This window comes from Carya illinoinensis, chromosome 8 (assembly GCF_018687715.1).
Source record: "Carya illinoinensis cultivar Pawnee chromosome 8, C.illinoinensisPawnee_v1, whole genome shotgun sequence".
Lineage (NCBI taxonomy): Eukaryota > Viridiplantae > Streptophyta > Magnoliopsida > Fagales > Juglandaceae > Carya > Carya illinoinensis.
In genome coordinates, this window is record NC_056759.1 from 6,063,507 (window position 1) to 6,088,546 (window position 25,040).

General features: G+C 35.0%; 3 protein-coding genes across 8 annotated transcripts in view; all 3 read right to left on the reverse strand.

Annotated features, from left to right (window-relative positions):
* Positions 1–16,218, reverse strand: LOC122274177 (transcription factor bHLH30-like). Of its 3 annotated transcripts, none has more exons than XM_043083170.1 (3): positions 16,101–16,218; positions 687–795; positions 1–544 (listed from the first exon to the last, which is right to left on the reverse strand). In XM_043083170.1, exons 1-3 carry the CDS (start codon positions 16,106–16,108, stop codon positions 32–34), a joined length of 630 nt encoding a protein of 209 aa, XP_042939104.1. In that variant the 5' UTR covers positions 16,109–16,218; the 3' UTR covers positions 1–31. The 3 variants fall into 3 exon arrangements, with proteins under 3 accessions (XP_042939104.1, XP_042939103.1, XP_042939101.1); XM_043083169.1 differs by lacking the exon at positions 16,101–16,218 and adding an exon at positions 1,098–1,256 and having other exon boundaries at positions 687–952; XM_043083167.1 differs by lacking the exon at positions 16,101–16,218 and adding an exon at positions 1,094–1,255 and having other exon boundaries at positions 687–952.
* Positions 7,192–10,538, reverse strand: LOC122274175. Of its 4 annotated transcripts, none has more exons than XM_043083165.1 (3): positions 9,298–10,538; positions 8,914–9,033; positions 7,192–7,624 (listed from the first exon to the last, which is right to left on the reverse strand). In XM_043083165.1, exon 1 carries the CDS (start codon positions 10,458–10,460, stop codon positions 9,519–9,521), a length of 942 nt encoding a protein of 313 aa, XP_042939099.1. In that variant the 5' UTR covers positions 10,461–10,538; the 3' UTR covers positions 7,192–7,624; positions 8,914–9,033; positions 9,298–9,518. The 4 variants fall into 4 exon arrangements, with proteins under 4 accessions (XP_042939099.1, XP_042939098.1, XP_042939096.1 ...); XM_043083164.1 differs by having other exon boundaries at positions 8,914–9,058; XM_043083162.1 differs by having other exon boundaries at positions 8,914–9,091.
* The window catches only part of LOC122318776 (ubiquitin-conjugating enzyme E2 10-like), a 15,956-nt gene continuing 6,617 nt past the window's right edge, over positions 15,702–25,040 (reverse strand). The window contains exons 2-5 of the mRNA XM_043136383.1: positions 16,974–17,078; positions 16,293–16,447; positions 15,996–16,069; positions 15,702–15,844 (exon numbers count right to left, since the gene is read on the reverse strand). Of these exons, the coding sequence (XP_042992317.1) occupies positions 16,304–16,447; positions 16,974–17,078 (249 nt within the window). The 3' untranslated portion in view covers positions 15,702–15,844; positions 15,996–16,069; positions 16,293–16,303. The remainder of the gene's footprint in view (positions 15,845–15,995; positions 16,070–16,292; positions 16,448–16,973; positions 17,079–25,040) is intronic.

The following is a 25,040-nucleotide window of genomic DNA, read 5'->3' on the forward strand; positions in this document are numbered from 1 at the left end:
TAAAAAGAAAAAGAAACATGTAAGAAATGGATCAAAGCCCTGTTAACAAAAAGTCATTATCGTCCGTAAGGGAACCATTAATCCGAGCCCGCTTGTTCTTTGAGACGCCTTGGCCCAGTCCAGAATCCGAAGCCCGATTCTCCACCACATCCTTCAAAGCCCGCTTCAAGGCCCCGATCTCATGGTCTCCACCGGTACCACTCCCGGCCCACTGTACGATCACCACGCTCTTCGTCCGCCCACCCACCGTCATCATCTCCGCCCTCACTGCCCTTGCCCGGACCGACTTAATCGCTCGTGCCAAATCCACGTTCAAACCGGGACGGTCTTCGCAGCACAGAGTCGCCTTCACCTTCTTCCCGCCGTCGCAGTAGCTCAGGGTCGCCTCGTCTGACTCTCCCGGTAACGGCCACGGCTCGGGCAAGGCGTCGGCTCCACTACCACACGCGTCGCCGTTGCCTTCCCGACAGGCCACGTCAGCCACTTGCTGCCTCAGCTCCTTCACGCGATGGACCACCTGTGCCAGCAACGATGCCTTATCTGCCTGTAACGCATACAAAAGAGTTCCAAGAATTACATCACTACCCCCGCGTTCCGATCTAAATAACGATTCGGGAACGCAAATTGTTGCGTGGCCACTGGACCAAAAAAAGACTTTGAGAAAGACTGAAGACACAGGATACGACCTTGGTGGTGTGGGGTAGGAGAGAGCGGAGGGTGGAGAGGTGGGCGTTGATTCGCTGCCTGCGTCTCCTTTCCGCGTCCTTGTGGCTCTTACGTGCTTCTTCCGATCTCCTCTCCCCCTTCGACGCCGAGCTCAACATCGAATCACCACCGTCCATCGTATTGACCGTAGGGCTTGGACGTTGTTGACCGGGCTCCGTCTTTCGCTCCAACCAGCTCCTCGACCCGTAGTAGCTCTCAAGAGGAAGCATGTCTCTCTATTCTTTCTCTACAAGCAAAAATCTCGGTGCAAAGAAACGACCTTAAATACAAAAAAAAAAAAAAAAAACACGCACGCACACACGCACACATGCATATACATATATATATATATATATTGATGGAGTTATCCAATGAAAAACTCAGATACCAACACAAAGGAATCCGACGTCGGTTTAAGAGTAACCCGGTGCAGATACAGAGACAGATACAGCGAGCAGAAGAAACAAAAGAGGATGAAGAGAGCGGAGATAGGATAGTCGATCGTCGAGACAACCTGAAAATGCAGGTTCGAGGTTTAACTGTAGTGGTATATTAATAAGACCCCATATATATATATACACATACACTATACATACATATAAATATATATATTATTTATAAAAAGTGAAACGTAAATCGAGAATAATTATTTAATATTAAACGGACCGAATCAAAGGTTAAAGAAAAAAAAGTTTCTTTAATTTGTGGGATCAATGATCGGACCAGTCATTTCAATTTTGTTTGACTATTTATGGGTAATTTGCTCCTGTAAACTGGAGATGTGAACGACAAGTCGACAACACTCTGAGTCTGGACTCTGAACCGACTGTTCCGCTTATGTTCATCATTAATTGTTGGAAAACACTAGATACACAGAAGATTTCATCTACCGAAAATTTTTTAAATGTTTTATTTTTACTTAATGATTAATGATTAAGTAAACATTTTTAAATGAATATATAATTTTTTTTGTCCTTAATTGTTTAACCATCTGATAATGGCTTCATGGGTACGTGACACGTATATTCTTGACGTATTGCTTACTTTGAAATTTATTTCTTTGGTATTTTTTTTTAAATTTGATATTCAGCCATCACTGTCAATAATTTTTTTAATATAAAATAATTATTTTTATTAATCTCATCAATAAAATACATAAAAAATATATAAAAATAATAATATACTACATAACTCTTTTTGTATTTATCTATTTAAAATTTAATATAAATTATATCTCTATAGAAGAAAGGTGATTTAAAGGGAAGGAAAGGACGAGGTAGTGGGAGGCAATGTATAATTAGGAGGGATACAAAACAACAGTAGTGGCAGGTTGGATAGGCAGAGAGGGAGTGGTGGGAGGTGAGTGTGAGCGCTGCTTATTCCATCGACAAATGAAAAAGGGCAGTTGTTTGCTTGCCACTATTGAATACGGCGGCGCAGACAGCTACTATTCTTAGGGAATCAAAAGCGACATCACCCATTAATTTGTCCTTTTCTTTTCACAACATCGTTAAAAAAATTTAAATGAATGGTGTAAAGTATAAATTTATGGGTTACTGTTCTATTATTTTAGTTTATTTTAAGTTTTTTTATTTATTTTATTATTTTTTTAAGTATTTTTTTAACATCTTTAATTATTAAGAAAAAATTAAAAAAATATATAATTTTATTAATATTCACTTTCTTAATCATTAAATAAAATTAAAAATTAAAAAAAAATAAATATAAAAATAGTAATAGATGGGTAGTAAGTGGATTGTAACCCTATGATTATTCTAAATTTATTCTAGCTTGAGGGTCATGTAATATATTAATATAATCCTAGATATATATGAGTCGTATTTGGTCCTGTTCTTGTAGTTTCATAAAGCCAATAACCCATCAAAGCGAGCAAGCAATGTTCTTCTGGATAAAACATTAACCTTGCTCCAAGGTGGAATATATGGTAAGTCATAGAGCAAGATATTACCGTAGGAAGTGAGATCAGCATCTGATTGGCAACTGGGCAAAGTACTGACAACAGGAGCAGATTAGTCCAGAGAGGGTACTACTGCAGAGGGAGGGGAGGGGGACCTCTCAGGGTGTTCGTAGATCATACCTTCCTCCTGGCTATAATCTAAGAAGATGGCATTTCCACACTGCATGCAGTCCTGCAGGTTTAGATTATAGCTCGGCTCATTGCTATGCTTTAGAGTATGCTTGTCTGTTAGTGTGAGTAAAGAAACCTACAAACTTTTACGTCTCTGAATAATTTTTTTGAACAATACTTAATTAAGTTTTTAGGTGTATAAAGCACTCAATCATGTAAATCTAATATTTCTTTATTTAAAAAAAATACTCAAAACTTGCATATTCTAAGACTATAAATATTATTTATCAGTTTTCCTAGACCCCTACCTGATCCCAAGACCCCTACTAAACAGGCAAATAAGCAAAATGATTCAAATTCAAAATGCAAATAGGCAAGATGATGCATTGCTTATAATCAAGACAATTTGAATTTGTATTTTAAACTTTGTTTTCCTTAATTAACTGGCGTAGTTGTAATTCAAACTTTGTAATTGTTAATGTAAACATGACTTAATACAATAGGATTGGTATCAATTAAACCAACCTTCCACAATTTCTTCCAACTCACGGGAGGCTTGAGCTCTTGCCATTAGTAGACCTAGAGATGATACCAGTCATTCTCTCTCTCTTACTACTTTTAGGAGGAATAAGAGCGAAACCTACCCAGAACCAAAAAGTAGGGGTGGGCAGCGAGGGCCCACATCCCACTATCCCTCCTCCGTCTGCCCACCCCCGCCTCTCGGGGAAGGGGGCAGGTTCAAAAACCCTTCCCCTACATGGTGCCTTTGTAGCACCCATAAAAAAAATAAAAAAAATAAAAATAAAAAAAGAGAGAGAATCACAAGGATAATTAAAAGCAAAAAAGAAGCCAAAAATATTATTGCTCTCTTTTTTGTATCAAGTGAAACTGAGTGTTATATTATAATAATTTGAATAAATTTAAATGCTAACTCTAATTAGTATGTGTTTTGTAATACTAATAGGGAAAGTCGAGCAATATGTACAATGGCAAGCTTCTAGAAATAGCGCAAAACCAAGGCTTTAGTGGGGTGGTAATGATGACCATGGAATGACAGAATAATATTTTTCTTCTCATTATCTCTCGGTTATTTTGAAAGCCTTTCCATAATATTACTATCAAATTGCATTTGATTTGGAGGAATAGATATCGAAAACATAGGTTGAAAGCAAAAGCTATTGCCCTTCAATAAATGAGATTAGGGAAGTCATGCTTTTTGGCAGTGAGCTTATGATGTACTTATATTATTCCCGTTCCCATTCTTTAGGGGAGCATTCAATAAAATTTTATACACTATATTATTATTTTATTATATAAAATGTAGTACATTCATCTCATTATGTAAAACGTATCATATTTATTATTATTAAATAATTATTTATTAAATAATTATTTATTATTTAATAATGATAAATGTATCTTTTACCTAATAGAATAAAAATAAAATAAAAATGTGATTATAGTATTAGACAAAAGGGAAAAGCTCAGGTCCTTTAAAGACAATCTTATCGCAGTAGTGTAAAAAACGTTATTGGATGGTCTGATCAGATATCCTAAAAGCTACCCCCGTGTCAATTTGTGTACAAGCAATGGCACCAGATCCTGTTGTGGGCCTTGCTATGTTTCTTGGGCCTCAATCTATTTGGGCCCATACCCTTCAAACGGCAAAGTTAGTCTCTGTCTCGAAGAGCACAGGGGCCTGGCACCATCTACCATATTGAACAGGCCCTGCCCCTTAAGAGCCATCGAGGTCACAACAAAGATGATGGCGCAGTCTCTATCCTAGTCTAAAGTATATGACATATTGCAGTGGGCACCGCTGCACGCTCGTATTGGCAACTTATGATGTTGAGGGCATACCATTCACGCCAAAAATCTTAATTTACAAAATTTGAATACTGAGGATGTGTTACTTGCAAATTGGACTTTTCCATAGTAAGGTTCAGGAATAAAAGATAGTGGTCTCTAAAACTAATCATCGACCATGACGTCTCGGACTTTTTCGTGAGGCGTAAAACCCCAAGCAGGGTCCTGATCTTAACTATAAGGATGATTAATGCTATTGGGACTATGTCAAAACCTCAAGGCAGGAGGCCACGGGCCATGCCTTGACCAGCACCAGCCCATGCCAGGACAGCACGCCAGCAGCACTGTTGGCGTCGCTTGATTGTCCACAGACCGAGCCCTTGGTGAATGCTAGACCACGGTCACCCTCCATTAGGGAGCGAACAGTCGGCGCGCGCACGCAAGCGAGGTTGTCACACCACACTCAGCGCACGGCTAGACTGCACGCACGCCTAGTGCGCATGCGCAGCGGGCACGCATGGGCTATGCGCACACACCGCGTGCATGCATGGGCCATGCGTAGGCACAAGGCCCATGCATGGCCTAGGCACCCGCGCAGTGCACGCTTGCACACCCAACTTGGAATTGACGGTGCGGCTGCCCAGCAGGCCCACGCATGCTGGCATGCCGCTCAACGCCCTGGTCTTGACCAGGGACATGCTGATCAACGCCCTGGCCTTGCTGCTCAACGCCTTGGTCTTGACCAGGGCCATGCTAATCAACACCCTGGCTTTGGCCAAGGTCTTGCTGACCAACGCCCAGGCACCACAGCCTGGGCCATGCAGACCAACGCGCAGGCCCCACTGGCCTGGGCCATGCAGCAGCCTGCCATGCTTAAGCCAACCACGGTCCAACCCAGCGACTCATCAATAGTGCCCAGCCTACACAACCTGGGCCACACATGCAAGGACCATGGACCAGCCAGGCTAGCCCGGCAAGCCAATCTGAAGACCCACGCGTGCAAGCATGAAGCCTATGCTGTGAGTCATCCTGGTCACCCATGGGCCACTGACAGCATGAGGCCTTAACCAGGAGGCGTGGGCCCGGAACCATTTTCCCTTTGTAATCGTTTTAATTGCTTTCTAGTATAAGTGAGGCAATAGGCTATCACTTAGTTTTTATCTTTGAACATTTGGACGAATTTGGCTTGTAAGCCCCCATAGACACATTGGTGCTTTGTCACTTAGGCTCCATTGGGTGCAATCCGTGAATCCCAAAGGAGAAGGCTCACCCTGTGCAATTCGTGAATCAAGGTAACCCATTCATTTCATTGTTTTCCTTTGATTAATGCATTGTTGAGGTATTTCAGCATTTTGGATTGTGTCTATTGCATTACATTCGCATTTGCTTGCTGATTATTTTGAACCGTTTGAGTGGGGCATAGCTTAAGGCAGCCACGAGTTGCCATTGAAGGGCATCTGGTCTGCATCAGGCCACCCTGGTCGAATTTGGAGCAAGGTCAAGGACAAGCTGACAGTTACCACCCACCAGTCAAGCCACACGCCCAGCCCTTGCCACCCGTCTAGCCACAACCGCTCCCTATAAAGTAGGGGAGTAACCAACCATCCCTTAAACCGCTCAGCCATCACCTACTCGGCCAACCCACTTAAACCACCCTTAGCCACGTGTGCTTCATCATCAAAAGACACCTGTGTGAAACTTGGTCAGTCCCCCAAGCGAGTGACACCTGTGCTTGACTTGGTCAGCCACCATCAGGAGACACCTGGTGCATGACTGGGTCAGCCCACCAGCAAGAGCCACGTGTGCTTGACTTGGTCAGCCAGCCACTTAACCACCTGATCCCACTCACAACCGTTTTTGACGATTCAGCTCCTGCAAATGCATGCATGCACGCCCAGTCACTAGAATCTCGCCCACCATCAACCACTGATCAACCATACGAACTCAGCCAACACCACCCATAACCATCACGGTCAAGCAAGTGGCAGCCCACATCGGTCATTGAGGAGCAAGAAGGAGCGCGACAGCTTGGTGTCTAGGATCTTGACCGAGGACCCTATCAGACTGTCCCTACGGACCATCCAACCGACAAGTACGTTTCAATTTTTTTTTTGGTTTCCTTTTATCATTTTTGTAACATTTTTAAATATTATTTTTACGAAAAACACAAACTCCAATAATATTCACTTATTTAATCGCTCAGAAATTAAAAAAAAAATAACAAAAAACAAAATTCGATCTAAACACCGATTCAAACAACATTACTCTAACTATAATGTTTAAAGAGTCGCTACACCCTCCTCGGAACACGATAGATGTTACCAATAAAATTAAGAGATTGTTTGGATAGTTAAATAAGTTGAAATAATTTTAAATAAAAGTTGAATAAAATATAATTTTTTAATATTATATTATTTTAAAATTTGAAAAAATATATTAAAATTTAAAAAAATTAAATTATTCATTATATTTTGTGTGAAAAATTAAAAAAATTGTAATGATGAGATGAAATGATTTATGAATCCAAACAGCTCCTAAATAGCCTTTTTTCATCATTTTTTTCATACATTTTTTTTTTATACCCTTAGACATTTAAAAAAAAAATACATCATCATTAAAACTACACTTCCATAATCATTTTGAAAAACAAAAAAGGACGACCATCCTTGAGACATTTTATCGGTGGCTTCAGCATTGTTTGATGTTTAAAATAGACTCACTTTATCAGGGAGATGTCGGGGTGGAAAAACTTTGTAAGATACATCCATATCAGTCTGTGAATGTCTCTGAATTAATCTCGATGACTATGAACCATTCTCTGCAACTTTTTACTTTCTTTCCACCTGGGGATTTTGTATCAGAGGTGTATAGACTATAGAGAGCCAATTCAGCAACTAGTTAAATTAAAGTATGTCCTCTTTACAAACCAATTAAAACCAAAACTCTTCATCTGATCAAACAGAAGAGCCAGAACTGAAGGTAAAACCACCAATCGTTCTGTCCAGCATCTTGTTATGTGCACAACTGATACAAGGTTGGATGGAGGAAGAAACGAAATATGTGAAAATCACAAAGAGAATGAGATAAATCAAGCAATGTTCAATCAAATATACACCATAAAAAATTAATAATGTGAGCGAATCAGTGAAACATGATGTATATGGAAGGCGGAAACATTCATGTTTAGAAAATTTACTGGGAAACTCAAAATGAGACAAACAAACAGCGAATGGAAAACAAAAGGATGAACTGTTAGTTGTTCGTGGGACCTGATTGATAGCTTCACATGAAATCACTAGGTGTTGTTTGGGAATTGAGATGGTTTCGTCTGGATCTCAAAATTTCTCACTCCATTTACTTTCCAAACATTACTAAAATACAAACCCTTTCAATCTCAAATCTTCAACTTTTTCATCTAATTATTACAACTTTTCCAAACTTCCAAACAAAACACAAAAAATAATTCAAAATTTTTCAATCTCAAAATAAAAATTATATTAAAAAATTATATTTCAACAATATTTTAACTTTATAATATTTTTATTCATATTTTTTTCTCTCATTTCCCAAATCCTTATAAAACATCTTAATTCAAATCATTTCACTATCATTCACATATTTCTAATCCCTTCTTATTCTCCAAGCATCCCTTGAGTTTCCATATTACCTTTTTTTCCTCGACCAAAAGGAGGCAGTAAAGGTTGCTACTCTTTACACCCTTGTGTATCATTCTTGTCCCTAGGAAGTGAATCCAACGAGAGGTAGCAAAGTGGGATCAATGCAGAGAACCACAAGCCCTCCCTCAAGATAGACTTGAACCATAATCTAACCCCAACCCCACCAAGGGCATAGTGATGCTAAACTGGTTGGCAAGGATACTGAGCATAACCTCCTTAGCATCGAGTTTATGGAAACTCAAACCTATAACCTCATACCTGGCTAATAAAGGGTACTAAGAGAGACTTTTACCAATAAAAAAACGAAGCCATGTTAAAAGAACCACCCTTTTAACTGGGTGGTTCGACGGTCGTTGTTCTCCAACAGACTTTTCCTATCAATTGAGAAATATAGCCTTTCACAAAAAGTAATCGATACTGGTGCTTCAGCAAATATGAGCTTTTTTATCTTTTTCGAATGAATTACATTTACTTTCTTTTCCAAACGTTTGCAGTTTTTTTAACTTTATATATCAATTTACTCAAAGAGAATACAATATTGACGAAAAAGAAGCTTAGATGGATATGGTGCATTAATTTGATCATGCATGTTATCTAGAATGTAACAATGTTAATGACCCATGTCCGGCCGCTCACCGTGCAAACCCAACCAACCGCAACTCGGATTTCCCATTAAGCTATGAACAAACTGGAATGCTAGTTGAGAGGACAAATAAACAAACAAGTAGTGTATGACTGCAGCGTTCCAAACTCTCTCTGTAAGCAATTTGCAGAGGAAAAGCTGCGTGAAAAATCCATGATTTAAACCACCCAACTGAAATGTACATTCAAGTAAACACAGAAATAAGGGTTTCAAATGAGTGGCTAAAAAACACAAATTACCGAAATCAGAATGTTGCTTAGTAATAAAACCACTGTTTCATTTTAGGCATTCAGTTTAAGATAGAGCACCTGAAATCTAGAGAACAACCAAAAGTAAAATAACGTTAGTAACAGTACAATAGTCAACAACAGCCTTACTGGATCATCAGCAGAAACCACGGTCAGTGCCACAGCCACGCATCTTCCCACATCTTCCGGCACACTTACTCATCACAAAACGTTAAAATCATCTCCCCCGGACCCAACCCGTCACATTCATTGGAAAATATTTCTGCATTGGAGATGTTTGAATCCTCCCCCAAATCTCCAGTGACCAAATAGCAAAACCCGTCGCGTAAATATTAGTCTCAATAATTAGATCATCGTGGTTGCACGGGATTCTTCCGCGGCCTTCCTCTCTTTCTCGGGGCGGGTCTCAGTTCCAACGAGTTCCCAACACCCACCGCTGTTAACGGTGTTCCATCATTCCTAACATTCTCTTTCGTCGATGGCGTCCAATTCGGAAACCTCGCGCCACCCGCAACGGTACTCTTACCTGCGCTGTCCGAATTCCCACCCACAAAGCCCATCGGAAAGGCCCCCCAGCAACAATAGTAGGCGTCCTGGCCCGGCACCAGCGGTGGTAACGACGTGATTAGCACTGCTTCGAACGCCCTATGGCAACTCTGACATCGTAAGCAGCACCCTTCGTAAACCCTAGGGTACTCATACAGGTTGTAACAGTAAGGGCACATCGTCCAGAAGGTCGACAATCTCAGCCGTTGATCCTCCACGCTCTCGTTCGCGCCGCTACTGAAACTAATGTTGCTATTCCTGTAGAGGTCCTTCCTATTAATCGGCGGCTGGCTACGGCGGACCGGCAGTTTCGGTTGCTGCAGGTTGAGATCGACCTTCGCGAAGATGCCGAGCTCGTTGTCGTAGGTTGACTTCCTGGAGTTGTCGTTGAAGACGGCCCAGGCGTCGGCAACGAGCTTGAAAGCCTGATCGGCGAGAGGGAACTTGTTCTTGTCCGGGTGGAGAAGCAGAGCGAGCCTACGGTACTGCTTCTTGATGAGATCTGGATCTTCAGATCTGCGGTCAATCTGGAGGATGGAATACCAGTCGTGGTGGTTGTTTATACGTTTCTCCGCAGCGAGGAGAACGTCGACAACGGCCAAGATCTGATCTGATCCCTCAAGAAGGGGCTCCGTCTCCTGGGCCAAGATTGCGAAGTCTCTCGAACCCACAAGATCTCGGTTGTGTAGGAGCTTCTCGGCGATTCCTAGTAATCTTTCGGCTTCGGCTCTCGGGTTGTCTTCCATTGCCGCCGTGTTTATGTCCTCCGCAAATGATGTTTTGGGGCTGGTGACTCGGTGAGTGGGGACTCTGCTTTTTCTTACGATAACAAATGGACAATAGCTGTGGGCGTAAATTGAAAAAAAAAAAAAAAAAAAAAAAAAAATACAAAAAAAATAGAAAAATTACATCATTTTTTTTTTAAAATTACCTTAAGCTATCAAAATCAACCACACACTTAGTATTAGAGAAATAAATGTTCTGTGCTGTCATGTAATCGTCGTTTAATTATTTTAAAAATAGTAAATAATTATAAGATTTATATAATAAAAAATTAATTTTTTAATAATATAAATTACCATGCTGCCTAAATGAAACCCACCTTTCGTTTTCTAATTGGTTTGTTGATGTATTTTATTTTAGTTTATTTTATTGTCAAAGTCCAATAATAACAGTAAAGTTTTTCTTTTTTCCTCCAATAATAACAGCATAGTTGAATGATTCATGGTGACATTAGGGCTGAGCAGAAATCCGAAAATCCGACTCCGACTCCGACTCCGCTCCGGCTCCGCTCCGACTCCGCTCCGACTCCGACAAGTCGGAGTCGGAGTCGGAGTTTTTTCCCCCCTAGAAGTCGGAGTCGGAGTCGGAGTCGGAGGTGGAGCTGTACCGACTCCGCTCCGATCCGACTCCGACTCCGACTCCGATACTCCGACTCCGACTCCGACTCCGACTCCGACTCCGACTCCGACTTCCAATCCGACTCCGACTCCGACTCCCAATCCGACTCCGACTCCGACTCCCACTCCGACTTCGAATCCGAATCCGCCTCCGACTCCGACTCCGACTCCGATATTGTGCATATTTTATAAAAATATGTGTTATCAATATATTAACATCTAATAAATAATAATGTATAAACATTATAATGAATAATATAAGTTAATATAGTTAGTATAAGTTAATTTACATTACTAATTTACTATAAGTTACTATAAGTTAATATAGTTATTAGTTACACTATAAGTTACTGATTACTATACCTTATATAGTTAATTTACATTACTAATTTACTATAACTCTATAAGTTATTGGTTATGTATTTTTAAGTTACTATAAGTTACTATATAAGTTACTATATAAGTTACTATAGCTTATTTTATATTTTACATTACTAGTTTACTATAAGTCAATATATAATATATAGTCATATTATATATAATATATAGTTATATATATACTATATATATTAAGGGCTTATATAGTATATAGTTACTATACTATGTATTTTTTATGCATTACTCACATATATTTATATGTTTTATATAACTATACCTTATATAGTTAATTGACATTACTAATTTACTATAAGTTACTATATAAGTTACTATAGCTTATTTTATATTTTATATTACTAATTTAATATAAGTTAATGTAGACTATATAGTTACTATATAAGTTACTATAGCTTATTTTATATTTTATAATTTACATTACTAGTTTACTATAAGTTAATATATAATATATAGTTATATTATATATAATTATAGATTATATATATACTATTCCTATATATATTAAGGGCTTATATAATATATAGTTACTATACTATTTATTTTTTATACATTAATCATATATATTTACATATAATATATAACTATACCTTATATAGTTAATTTACATTACTAATTATATATAAGTTACTATATAAGTTACTATATATACTATAATATATATAGTTATACTTATATACTATAATATATATAGTTATATATTAACTTATTATATAGTTAATTTACATTACTAATTATATATAAGTTACTATATAAGTTACTATATAAGTTACTATATATACTATATATAATATATATACTATAATATATATAGTTATACTTATATACTATAATATATATAGTTATATATTAACTTACTAATTAACTATACTTATATAATATATATATATATAGTTATACTTATATACTATAATATATATAGTTATATATTAACTTACTAATTAACTATACTTATATAATATATATATATATATAGTTATATTATATATAATAGTATAGTTATATTAGTTAATATATATAGTATTAAATCAAAATTATTAAGAAGTTAAGAACTTAAGAGTTATTGAGTTAAGACCGATTTTTAGAGTTTTTTTAAAAAAGAAAAAAAAAAAAAACCCAAAAGGGGCCAAAAATACCAAAAGCCCCCTCCCCCCATACGGAAATAAAGTAACTTACTTTAGTTACTTAGGGTTTCTACTCCAACACCCAAGTCCTGAAGTCCAGAAATATTGAAACGGCGCCCAAGCTCCCACTCCCAGCCTTCAACAACCCCAGCCCAAGCTTCTCCGGTATCTCTTCTCTCTCTCTCTCTCTCTCTCTCTCTCTCTAGTATTTTATTCATGGATATGGGTTTTATTCATGGATATTGGTTGATTTATTTTTTATTTCTCTTTTAAATGCTATGGGTTTGGTTGTTGATTGTTGATTTGTTGCTTGGTTGTTGATTAATAATTGGTTGTTCATATGAATTGCGGTTGAGCCTCATCAAGTGGTTCCTAATCAGGAATCGCTGCCCCTCTTGAGATCTCTGCATCAAACAGGACTACCTAGATGATTTTCCAAGGGCCACAGTAGGCATTGCATTTCAAGTTTTCAACCATGCAAATCCACTTTAAATGATTGATTCAATTCAATATTGAGCAATTTAAATTTTTTTATAGATTAGGGAATTTGCAATCAAATATGAGACAAAGACCAGGTTGTATTTTGCTTGGCCTCTAAAATCATGCTGTCAAACTAAGTACCAAAGTCATAAAACTATAGAAATCAATGCTAAGCTCATCCAAACTTTCATGGATCCTAGAAACATAAGAACGAAAAGAATACCAAATTCAGATTGGTTTATTTTTCACAAATCTAGATCATTTAAAATTCTAGATCATTTAAAATTCTACAGAGTTCATGATTGAATGGTTTTTTTTTTTTTTTCAAACAACAATTTGAGATCGTAGAAAAAAAAAATTATGAACAACTAAACAATTTGAAATCTTGGGCTGAGGATAAAATCTTGGGGCAGGCCCATATTAATGCTATTTCCTTTCCAATTAGTTCAGGAATGTATTTTGTTTATGTTTATCTTATTTTGTTGTGTTCTACAGTTCTAGTTATTAAATCATGGATATGGAAGGCACAAACACTCCTACATCCACAGGTGCATCTTGTCCTGGCATTCCACCCCTAGAACATTGAGATTCCTACGGGGAGTTTCGATATTTTAATTTGGTGGAAAGTCAACTCCACCAAGTATCCAGTTCTTGCTCTAATGGCAAGAGATATCTTGGCCATTCCTATCACCACCGTTGCATCTGAGTCAGCATTTAGTACAGGAGGCCGTGTCCTGGATCCGTTTAGGAGCTATTTGGCTCCTAAAACTGTAGAAGCTCTTGTGTGCTCGCAAAATTGGTTGAAGTCTACTCCCATATGCTTGAGTCAAAATTATTCTGAAGCCATTGATGATGCAGAGAGCTATAAGCTAGACTCAGGTAATGTATTAGAAAAATTTTTTAAGTTCTTATATGAGTTGATTTTAACATTTTGTAATATTAATTTCCTATACTTTAACATCTTAATGCAGAATTAGCCAATTCTATGGCTAGCATACTTCGTGAAGAGGATTGACAATCTTGTTTCTGGTATCTTATTTCAATTTTGCTTTCTTTATTTTTATAAATTTATATGGTATCTTATTTCTTTACTAATTTTGTTCTTTTTTTTCAGGCACAAGTTGAAAAATGACATTTTTTGGACCTTTGGTTATGTATTTTTAATTTTATGTTGTAATTTTGGACCTTTGGTTATGTATTTTTAATTTTATGTTGTAATTTTGGACCTTTGGTTATGTATTTTTAATTTTAGGTTTTAATTTTGGTTATGTATTTTTAATTTTATGTTTTAATTTTGGACCTTTGGTTATTTATTTTTAATTTTAGGTTTTAATTTTGGTTATGTATTTTTAATTTTGGTTATGTATTTTTAATTTTAGGTTGTAATTTTGGTTATGTAATTTTAATGTGTGTATTTAGTTTTAATTTAGTTTTTAATTTTGGTTACACATTTGAATTTAGTTTTATTTTTTATAGTGATAGATTTTGAATTTAGTTTTATTTTCTAATGTAATAATTTTGGTTAGATAAATTAGAAATCTCAAATTATATTTTTTTAAAAAATTGATATAGAAGCCCAAATCCGATTTGAGTTGCAAATTGTAAAATTGAATGTTAATTGGGTCAAAGAAAAAAGTCTAAAAAAAAGCCCAATAAAAAAGCCCAACAAAAAGCCCAACTCCGACTCCGCTCCGACTCCGCTCCGACATGTCCATGTCGGAGTCGGAGCGGAGTGGGATGTAAGCGGAGTCGGAGTCGGAGGTCGGATTCGGCCTCCGACAAAGTCGGAGTCGGAGTCGGAGGATGCCAATTCCGACTCCGATTGAATCGGTGCTCAGCCCTAGGTGACATTTTAATAATGATGTGGTACTTACTTAAAATACCCATTCAGGCTTGAAACAAAAATAAAGGGCAAAATTAGAAAACTAAAGCTACACCCAGATTTACATTATTAGACTTCTAATATATTTAGTTATTTATAATCTTTTTATGAAATTACTACTTGTCTTAGGAGTTAAAATTGATAAGAATAAGCGGTATAATTATATATATATTAACATTCTCTTTCATGCTTGTACTAGATTTTTCTTTAAAGTTCATTACCTAGTAAGGGTGTTCAACCGAATCCGGATCCGGTTATCCATAACTGGATCCGTTACTTAGTAAGGATGTTCAACCGAATCCGGATCCGGTTATCCATAACCGGATCCGGGTTCTTAAAACCGGGCGATTATCCGTTCGGATTAATCCGGATTCCAATCCGGGCGGATATCCGGATTATAATCGGATATCTGGTTTTTTGAAGAATTTTACATTAAAATCCGGATATCCGGGTTTAATCCGGGTTTCTCTTTTTTTTTTTTTTCAAAGACTTTAAAACTCCAAAAATATATATATAGCACTTAAAAAAAAAAAAAATCTGATATCTTGTTTCAATTGTCCAATTTGTTTTAAAAAATAATTTAAACACTTTTTATAAGTTTTTTTTTAAAAAAAAAGTAAATTAAAGAACAAAATAAAAAAAATGCAAAATAGATAATATTTTTGTTTACATCTCCACGCAAAAATAAATTTACAAATAACAAAATAAATAATAATACATCACAACTAATTTAACTAATACAATGCTACTACTATTTCAAAAAAAAAATACAATGCTACTACTCTTCACATCTTGAAAATTGAAAATAGAATTGAGGAACCAATCTTCCAAGAAGGTTTCTTAGCCTTGACCTGGGCAAAGAGGACACCAAAATTCATATTCAAGAAACTGTATAAGCAATGTTCAAGCAAGCCATTCAGAAAGTTAAAGAATGATTTGCATATATGTTAATGCACATAACAAATTGAAACTATCTTTATACTTACAGGATGAAAAAATTACCTGAGCACAATAACCAAGCTGAAAATCCAAGCCCCATGCATGAACTAAGTCATTCTGTAACAAATTATGCAGTCCTAAAAAGGATCAGGGCCACATCGTTAATACGGACACATTCCATTGTTCTAAAGATCAAATTATCCATACAAACAACAAGACAGGACCATGTGTTTCTTTCTTCTTTAACTGTGGACATGTTATGAACCTCATCTTTGGTTCAGTTTAGGATAGAAGAGACAATCAACATTCATACATAGGCTGAAATTCAGTAAAAGGAAAAGTGCCCTCCCCCTCACATACCTAAAGCTTGTTTAGCCCATAGCATACTTCTGGGTCCAGCTCCGAGCTGTTGTTTCATATTTATTCCTATCCGTCTTATACATGTGAGCAATCTCAGGCACCAAAGGATCATCAGGATTGGGGTCTGTCAATAGAGAACAGATTGAAAGCAACACCTAAAGAGGAAAACAGTAAACAGATTTCAATGCTAAAAAATAATTTACTCGCAACTTAAGAGAGTGACTTAAAGTTAACAGAGGGATGCTTCAAATAGTTCCCAAACAGAGAATACAAGTGTGGGCGGACTTCCAAGTTGCCTATCAGCATGTTTCTTATAATTCATCAGGAAGCAGCACAAACTTCTTTGAATAAGTTTCATCAGGAAGTGAACACAGCAGGCTTTCTATCAGCCTCTCAATATGGTAGTATTTTGAAATTAATCTTTTCTCTTCTGCACAAGTGATAGAAAGAGATCGAGACATGGCTAGGTATATCCTTTGTATTGCAATTCATAATTCAATTTATTGACGATGTTAGAGACAGTCATTCTCTCTCATAAACCATTATGAATTTGCAAAAATTTCATTTAGTATACTAGTTCTGCAGAAAGCTTGCATGATACTAACCAAAAATATTTAATTTCATGGAAAAGGTATTTTTTAGCATACTATGTTGGTCCTTTCAAAATTAAAGGGCATAAACCTTGGAGATGGTTAAAGCAGGACTCCATTGCTCCTTCAAGATGTCAAGGCAAATGCTCCCATTACTGTTTATATTTGGGTGAAACACTTTCGTTCTGAATGCTACCTGCAAGATCCACAGTTTGTTTTAGAGAGAGGGAGAGAGGTGTCAAGGATTGAACTTACTTTAAAGTACAAAAGTAGAAACAAAATTTTTTTATGGGTAAAATAAAATTTTATTGATAGAAGAAAATAGACATAGCCCAAATACATAGGAAGTATACAAAGTAAACACCTAGATAAATGTCAGGAACTAGTAATTGAGACGACAAAATCATGAAAACTAGCCCCATTGAGATTAATGACAGTAGTACAAAACCACTTTTTCTGTTCAACAAGCAATCAATCTATTGAAACACATACGCATGCATGTGAGAAATACTAAACATAAACCCAAATGAAAATCCAATAGAAACCCAGAAAAAGGAATCCACCCAAGCTGAGCGAGAGACAGAGACACAGAGAGAGAGAGAGAGAGACACACAGAGAGAGATTAACATACCTTAGATTGCAATCGCCACGGGCCCTAGGGTTGAGAACTTGAGAGACGAGTGTGAGTCTGTGAGCGAAGATGAGTACGAGTGAGATTCGTTCCAGAGAGACTAGAGTTGAATTTCGTTCGAGAGAGATGAGTACACGGTGTCGTTTCAGAAAAAGAATTAATGACTGGGTGTAATACCCGGTTACGGATTACCGGGTCATAAAACCGGATCTGGTTTTATAACAACCGCCCGGATTCATCCGGATTTCCAGACCGGATTGGGAAAAAATCCGGTTCGGATGCACACCCCTATTACCTAGAATATTTAATTAACTGGATGAAGTATAGAGTTCGAATTTAAATTCAAGATCTTTGTTATGATATTGTGTGAAATCATCACTCGTTTTACAAATCTAAAACTTATCAAACAAGCGGTACATGGTAATTTCATACTTTCATATCCTTATTTTACTAAGATCTTATTTGGTTATACAGGTGATATGAGATGATATGAAAATGAAAATTGAATAAAATATTATTATAATATTATTTTTATTTTGAAAATTGAAAAAATTAAATTATTTATCATATCTTGTGTGGACATTTATAAAAATTATAATGATTATATAAAATAAAGTAAGATGAAAAATAAATCAAACCTAGTTGTACAACGATTTAAATGGAGATCATATCGAAGATTGAAGATAGAAGAAGATATTGTGATACAAAGGAGTGAAGAACCCCTTTTTTATATCATGTTGGACCCTTCTCGAAACCAAATACCTTTGATTTATGTGATTTCCCACCTTTTAAGTAGGGGTGTCAAATCGTGTTAACGGGTCGTGTTCGTGTCGTGTTAAAGCATGTATATTATACTATATAGGTAAACCCTAACCCGACCCGTTAAGCTTATCGTGTCAAAATCTCAAACCCTAACCCAACCCGTTAACATAACGTGTCGTGTCGTGTCAACCCGTTTTGACATATTAGTGAATATTACTAAATAAGTTGACATAAAACAAGATGACTCGTTTCAAACTGTTTATGTAAATGGGTTGAATATGTCTGAAATTAATCAGTTTGACTTAATTAAATTTAACATAATTTTCTATAAATGTTAAAATCACAATATCTATAAAAATTATAAAACTAACTACAAGTTTAAAATTACAATCTAAATAATAAAAATATCGAAATTAAAATTCGAACAATTTTACTTTTTTGTAGAAGGATATAATTGTAACTTTAACTTTCTTAACATGTCATAACGGGTTAACCCGTTATCAACCCGTTAAGCAATCGTGTCTTAACAGGTCAACCTGTTTTGACCCGAACCCATTAAGACTAAACCCTAACCCGCTATTATCGTGTCGTGTTCGTGTTGGATTAATAGGTCGTGTAACATATTACCACCCCGACTCTTAAGCTACTGTCTCCTCCTATATCAATTATTTCTCACTCTTAAGTCTAATCATCAGTTTACAACTCTGGCTTCAATTTTTCATTCAGCAGATCTACAATTCAAGTACAATATGGGCTCTCAAGGCCATTTCTCTAGACAAGGGCTCCCTTTTTTCCTATTCGGCATTTTATACCAACAATGCTCTTACAAATTCAGGTTACCGGTACGTTTGGGCCAAAGGAATAAAGAGGAACAGATTCCAATTTAACTCTATCTCTACGAGAGAATTTTAAAACCAGTCCATCCATCTTTTTAGAATTGACAGCCCGCCAATATCTAAGTTACATGTAAGCTTTCCACCACAACTATCATTTAGATACACGATATCAGATTTTAAAATTTAATTTCCTCCCCCTTCTCATAGAATACTTGTGAATTTGGTTTTTATCTACCCATTCTATGCCACTAATTAATGTGAGAATCATCACATTCCCGAGCGCCCTAATTGATCACTCTTGCCAAAAGATTTCTTGAAACTCTAACAAAGCAACCGGTTTACACAAAACATTTTTGATCAGTAACTAGTTCACACAAAAATGATCACCAACCCATCATCACAAACTTACCTAAATCCCTACAAAAACACCAATTTTCATCATAAAATGTCAAATTTCCTTTCCTCCAAGCCCCTGGCACTCCTTTCATCCAAGCCAATCGAATCAAATGCAATTTATACACGAGGTGTCAAAAAGAAACACTTGGATTGAGATACAAAAAGATAATCAAAGAAAGCAAATGTAAGGATCTTCTAGATTTTTTGTTTTTCCACTCAAAGTTCTCTCTCTCTCTCTGTGGATGATTGTTATTTACTATAAACTACGAAATTCCCTTCCTCCTCCTCTTCTTCATTGCTTTTTATTTGATATTTTTTTTTAATCTTTTCAATACACAAACACATAGAACGCGAGAAGAACAAAAAAGCTATTAGCTTTATTACTGTGAGGGAGGTGACGTACAACACCACAAACAACTGGTTGGAAGCTTCGAGGGGCTGTGACTGGATGGAGGCTTTGAGAGGGGGCTGCCATGAGCTGGAGGCTTCAACAGGTTTGGGCGAAGGAGATGAGGAGTATGAGTGAATTTCTGACAAAAGAGATGCACGGGAATGGCTCGTGGGTGAAATGTCTCTTGCAAATGATGTTATTCTGTGTGGTTAGGCCGGTTTGGATATTGAGTTGAGTTAAGATGAAAGTTAAATAAGATACTATTAGAATATTATTTTTTAATATTATTATTATTTTAGAATTTTAAAAAATTGAGTTGTTTCTTATATTTTGTGTTAAAAGTTAAAAAAATTATAATAATTAAATGAGATAAATTTAGAGGAATTGAAGAACCAAACACAACCTAAGACTATTGAGATTATTGTGTGAATTCTGACATGGTAGCATGTGAAAGGAGGATTGCTATACATCAAATAACAGCCCTACCGCTTAGAAGCGAGACTCTAATTCTATTCATTGCCTATTACTATCAACGGAGGGTTGCATCATCTAAAAACAAAAATGTTTTAACCATTTTGTCAAAGTAAATTAAGATTGTAAAATTAATTTTATTATTAAAAAAATATAAAATATCACATAAAATTAAATCAATTTTAAAATTATATTTTTATAAAATTTATTTATAAGTGCAACACATATCTTTTTAATAAAATTTCGAGTAAATAGGTTGAGAGATCAAACCTAATATCTCAATCAAAATATGATTCAAATTGTCGCACTTAGGCCCGGTTTGAATAGTGCATTGAGTTAAGATAAAAGTTGAGATGAAAGTTGAATAAAATATTATTAAAATATTATTTTTTAATATTATTATTATTTTAAGATTTGAAAAAGTTTCACTGTTTATTATATTTTGTGTTGAAAGTTAAAAAAATTATAATGATTAGATAAGATGAGTTTAATAACCAAACGCAACTTAAGATTCTCTATAATCTATATATTTTAATAAAAGAAATTAAAAATCTTGACCATGCGCATAAATTGGCTAAGAATTAACTGGAGATTTGAATAATGAATTAAGATAGATTGAGATAAAAGTTAAATAAAATATTATTAGAATGTTATTTTTTAATTTAAACTTTTAAAACTTATTTATTATATTTTATATAAAAAATTAAAAAGATATAATAATTAGATAGTACCAGAAATTTTGTATTAGGACCTAAGAAGTGAACGCCGAATAAGGAAACTCAAAATCCAGTTGGGATTTAATTTAGATTGTATTTAGATATTAAGTTAAAATAAAATTAAATAAAATATTATTAAAATATTAATTTTTAATATTATTATTATTTTAAAAAATTAAATTATTTATTATATTTTATATTAAAATTTAAAATAATTATAATAATTAAATACAATAAATTGAGAGGAATTGAATGAACTGACTCCAGTAATTAAAAAAGGTTACTACGTCATCAAGATGATGTGTACACTAAAATCCTCGGTACAGTTCAGCCAACTTAACGGCGAAAAAGACAGGAGGATGTCCAGCTTTTTGGCTTTAGCCATTAATTCCCGTTTGTTATTGCTGAAGCACGTTCAGCTCAACGGTACGTTTCATTGGCATTCCGTACACTTAGACCATTTTGTAGGCTTCTGGCTAGGGCTGTAGGTAGGACTGCAAATTAGTTCGTGAACAATTCGTGACCAATTCGTAAAAACTTGACTTCAATTCGGTGTATTTAATAAATAAATTATTCATGAATATTAATATTAATTTAAATATTAAACGGGAAAAATTTATATAATCTTCACTCGATTTTATTTTAACTTGTGAATAATATTCGTATAAATTCGATTTGATTCGTTTTAAACTCATTACAATATTTTTAATATTTATATATATATATTTACATATATTCTTTTATTATATATAGTTTATATGCTATATATATTATTTTTGATACTTTGTATAAGTAACATATGTTGTAATTTTATGTTTATGTATAAGTAACATGTTTTATTATTTTATAATAATAATGTCTCGTGTTCATAAAAGAATTATTGAGTCAAATATAAAATGTTTTAAAAATAAAGTTTATTCTTTTTGTAAGTTTGCTAGAAATTTTTATAGTAATTAGTGATTTACTATTTAAAATTATAATTTTTTTTTTAAGTTTGTTGAAAATTGTAATTGTAATTATTGATCTACTATTTGAAATTGTAATTTATTGTGATATGATATCTTAGATTGAGATTATTATTTTACCTATTTATAAGTTGTAATTATACTGTGGCAAGTGATGAATCATTGATTTATGTCTAATAAGCATTAAGAGCTCAATTTAATATATATTATCATAATTCTAGTTAAAATTAATTAAGAGAAATAATCTCATTTATTTATAAAAAGAAAAAATAAATAATCTCATTTGTGCTTCAGCTAATAAAAAAAAATTATGGATCAGATTTAAACCGAACTTAAGTCGAACTACTCGAGCTCGTATCAACTCAAGTATTTTTTATACTTGAGTTAGATCATAATTTACGTTAGACAAGTCGAGCTCGATAAAAAAGCTCGAGCTGAGTGTGAGCAAATATATATATATATACACTAAACGAGCTCTTGACTCCCTGTTCGAATTCAACTCAATTTAGTTCATTTGCAGCTCTAACTGTACACTAAATTGAAGAACTGACCTACTGATAGAACCGGTCGTTGGACATCATAATTAGTTAAAACTGGCGAAGAATCGGTTGGCAATCGAGTTAAATATATAGGAACTGATGTCGGCTGTTTCAATTCGCAATTCGACCTTGAGAAAAATTGCCAAACCAGCCGACATCAGCTATAAACTTTTTTTCTCTACCTATAGAGAAACGACGCCGTTTCACTTTGTTTAAGACCCTAGACTGAGAAAAAAAAAATTAATGGAACGACGTCGTTCCAATAGCATTAAACCAAGTCACGAACTCCCCCATTTCTTATTCTTCCTCAGCTAGGGTTTCTTCTCCTCTGCCAGAGCTTCTTTGCACACCCATGGCAGAGCTGTAGACGATGCTCCTCTGTTACAAATGACGCTGACGCAAGTTGAGACCGATGGAATTGGTTTTCTCTCCCCCAGTTGACTGGTTTCAGTTGGTTCTAAACATCATTCTCCCACGTCGGTGGAGTTTCGGTTTGGCACTGAAACTGACACCAACGCATCGGTTTTTAGCCCTACTTTTGGTTATTGTAAGTCTAAAATTTGAATAACAGTTAAAAGTTTTGGTAAAAATTAAAGTCATTAAAAAATTAATCTATATTTAATTATTCATCTCAAAGTAAAAATAATAATATTATATTATATATTTTAATAATAATATTTACTTTAATATTTTTTTATATTTTATAAATAGATTCTATATATTAATTAAAAATTTAAATTTTATTTAAAATTAATATTTCTCAACTATTTTTTTTCTTGACTTAATTATCCAATATAATATTTTTTGAATCAAATAATGTTTTGGGGATGAATAGTTGCTAACCAAATTTGGAGAAAATTCTAAAATTATTATAATTCAAACTCAAGTCATGAAGTTTTGACTACTCCAATGCAACCCATCTTTGCTCTTCTTGGTCAAAATTTGACTAGGCAATGTCAGTGCTCTTATGACCTCCTTCTAAATCGATAGCGCTAAGAGGTTTGAATAGTGAGTTGAGATTAGATTATTCATTTGTTTTTGTAGATGAGATGAGATAAGTTGAGATTAATGTTAAAAGTTAAATAAAATATTGTTAAAATCTTTTTTTTTTATAGAATTTAAAAAAGTTGAATTGTTTATTTATTTTGTGTAAAAATTTGAAAAAGTTATAATAATTAAATTATGTGTATACCATCTCATCTTATTTTAACTCAATAATCTTCCTATTATTTATAAATCATCTCAACACATCTCATCTAATTATTCAAACGACTCCTTAAGGTGTGAGGTAATAGTATAAAAGTTCCTTTTAAAACCATCTAGTGATGGTGAAGTCCATTGATTACACATAATTTTTGACTGAAAATAGCAGAAAGCACTCAAATTAAGAAGCAGATTTTTAGAAGTGTAACACCTAAAAAAAGCACAACAGATCAGAATGAGAGAAAGAGTCTTTCTTAGCCCGTTGCGATTATTTAGGTCTCGATCGGTGTAGTGTGGAGTCATCGACAGTAATCCAGTGCTGCTGTACAGCGTCAGTGTGTACGTACACAATGGTAAGCAATATGGTATAAGTAGAATTTAAATAAAATAAACTAGTTATTAAAGACATTGAAATGTTGGCATGCATGACTATGTTGTGAACAGTGACTTGTGTCATAGTGTTAGGGATCTCGATCAAATCTCTAAATATTATGATCTTTTAGTCTCGTTTCACCATATGATGACTTGATATTCTTCATCGTCTTGCTTGGTATTGAACAATTTATGATAATGAAGAGTTCCTAGGTTAATGAAGGTATGGTCTTTAGTTACAGATTTGATGGTGATAATGAGTTCGGGTAATCTAAGTGATGAATTTGTATGTTAGATGTAATGTAGGACGACTTGATGATGACCCTTGGTGTTTGCAACACTTGGGTGATATTTAGGGTTGGTATGGTGAAGTGAGACTAGGGTTTGAATGGTGAATGGATAGATCTACAAATTTTGAAAGAGTTGTTTTAGATAGTCTAAGGTTTAGGTTAGATCAAAGATGAAAATGATCTTAGGGTTTGTGATGTGTAGGATGAGATCCAAAAGTGTAGAAAATGTTTTATAGTTTGAGGGAATGACTTAGGAATTGGTGAAGGCTAGAGTTAGGGTTTCTTAAAATATAAGAAATCCTTACAGGAATTAGAGTTTTTGGCTAAGCTTGTTGGAGGCAATAAATCTATGACAGATTTAGGGTTTTATGGCTTTATGGCATATATCTATGATGGAATATGGATCTATGGAGGCTTAAGAAGTGTTTGGTAGGTAGGAAAGTGTATAGAAAGTATGTGGTAATGGGTATTTTGGGTAGATCTCTTGTGAATGGTAGATCTAGGATGCTATATGAATGAAGGATATGAAAAATATATATATGGAGTATGATGGGTGTAATATGTGTTTGTGAGGTGAGAAAGTGTA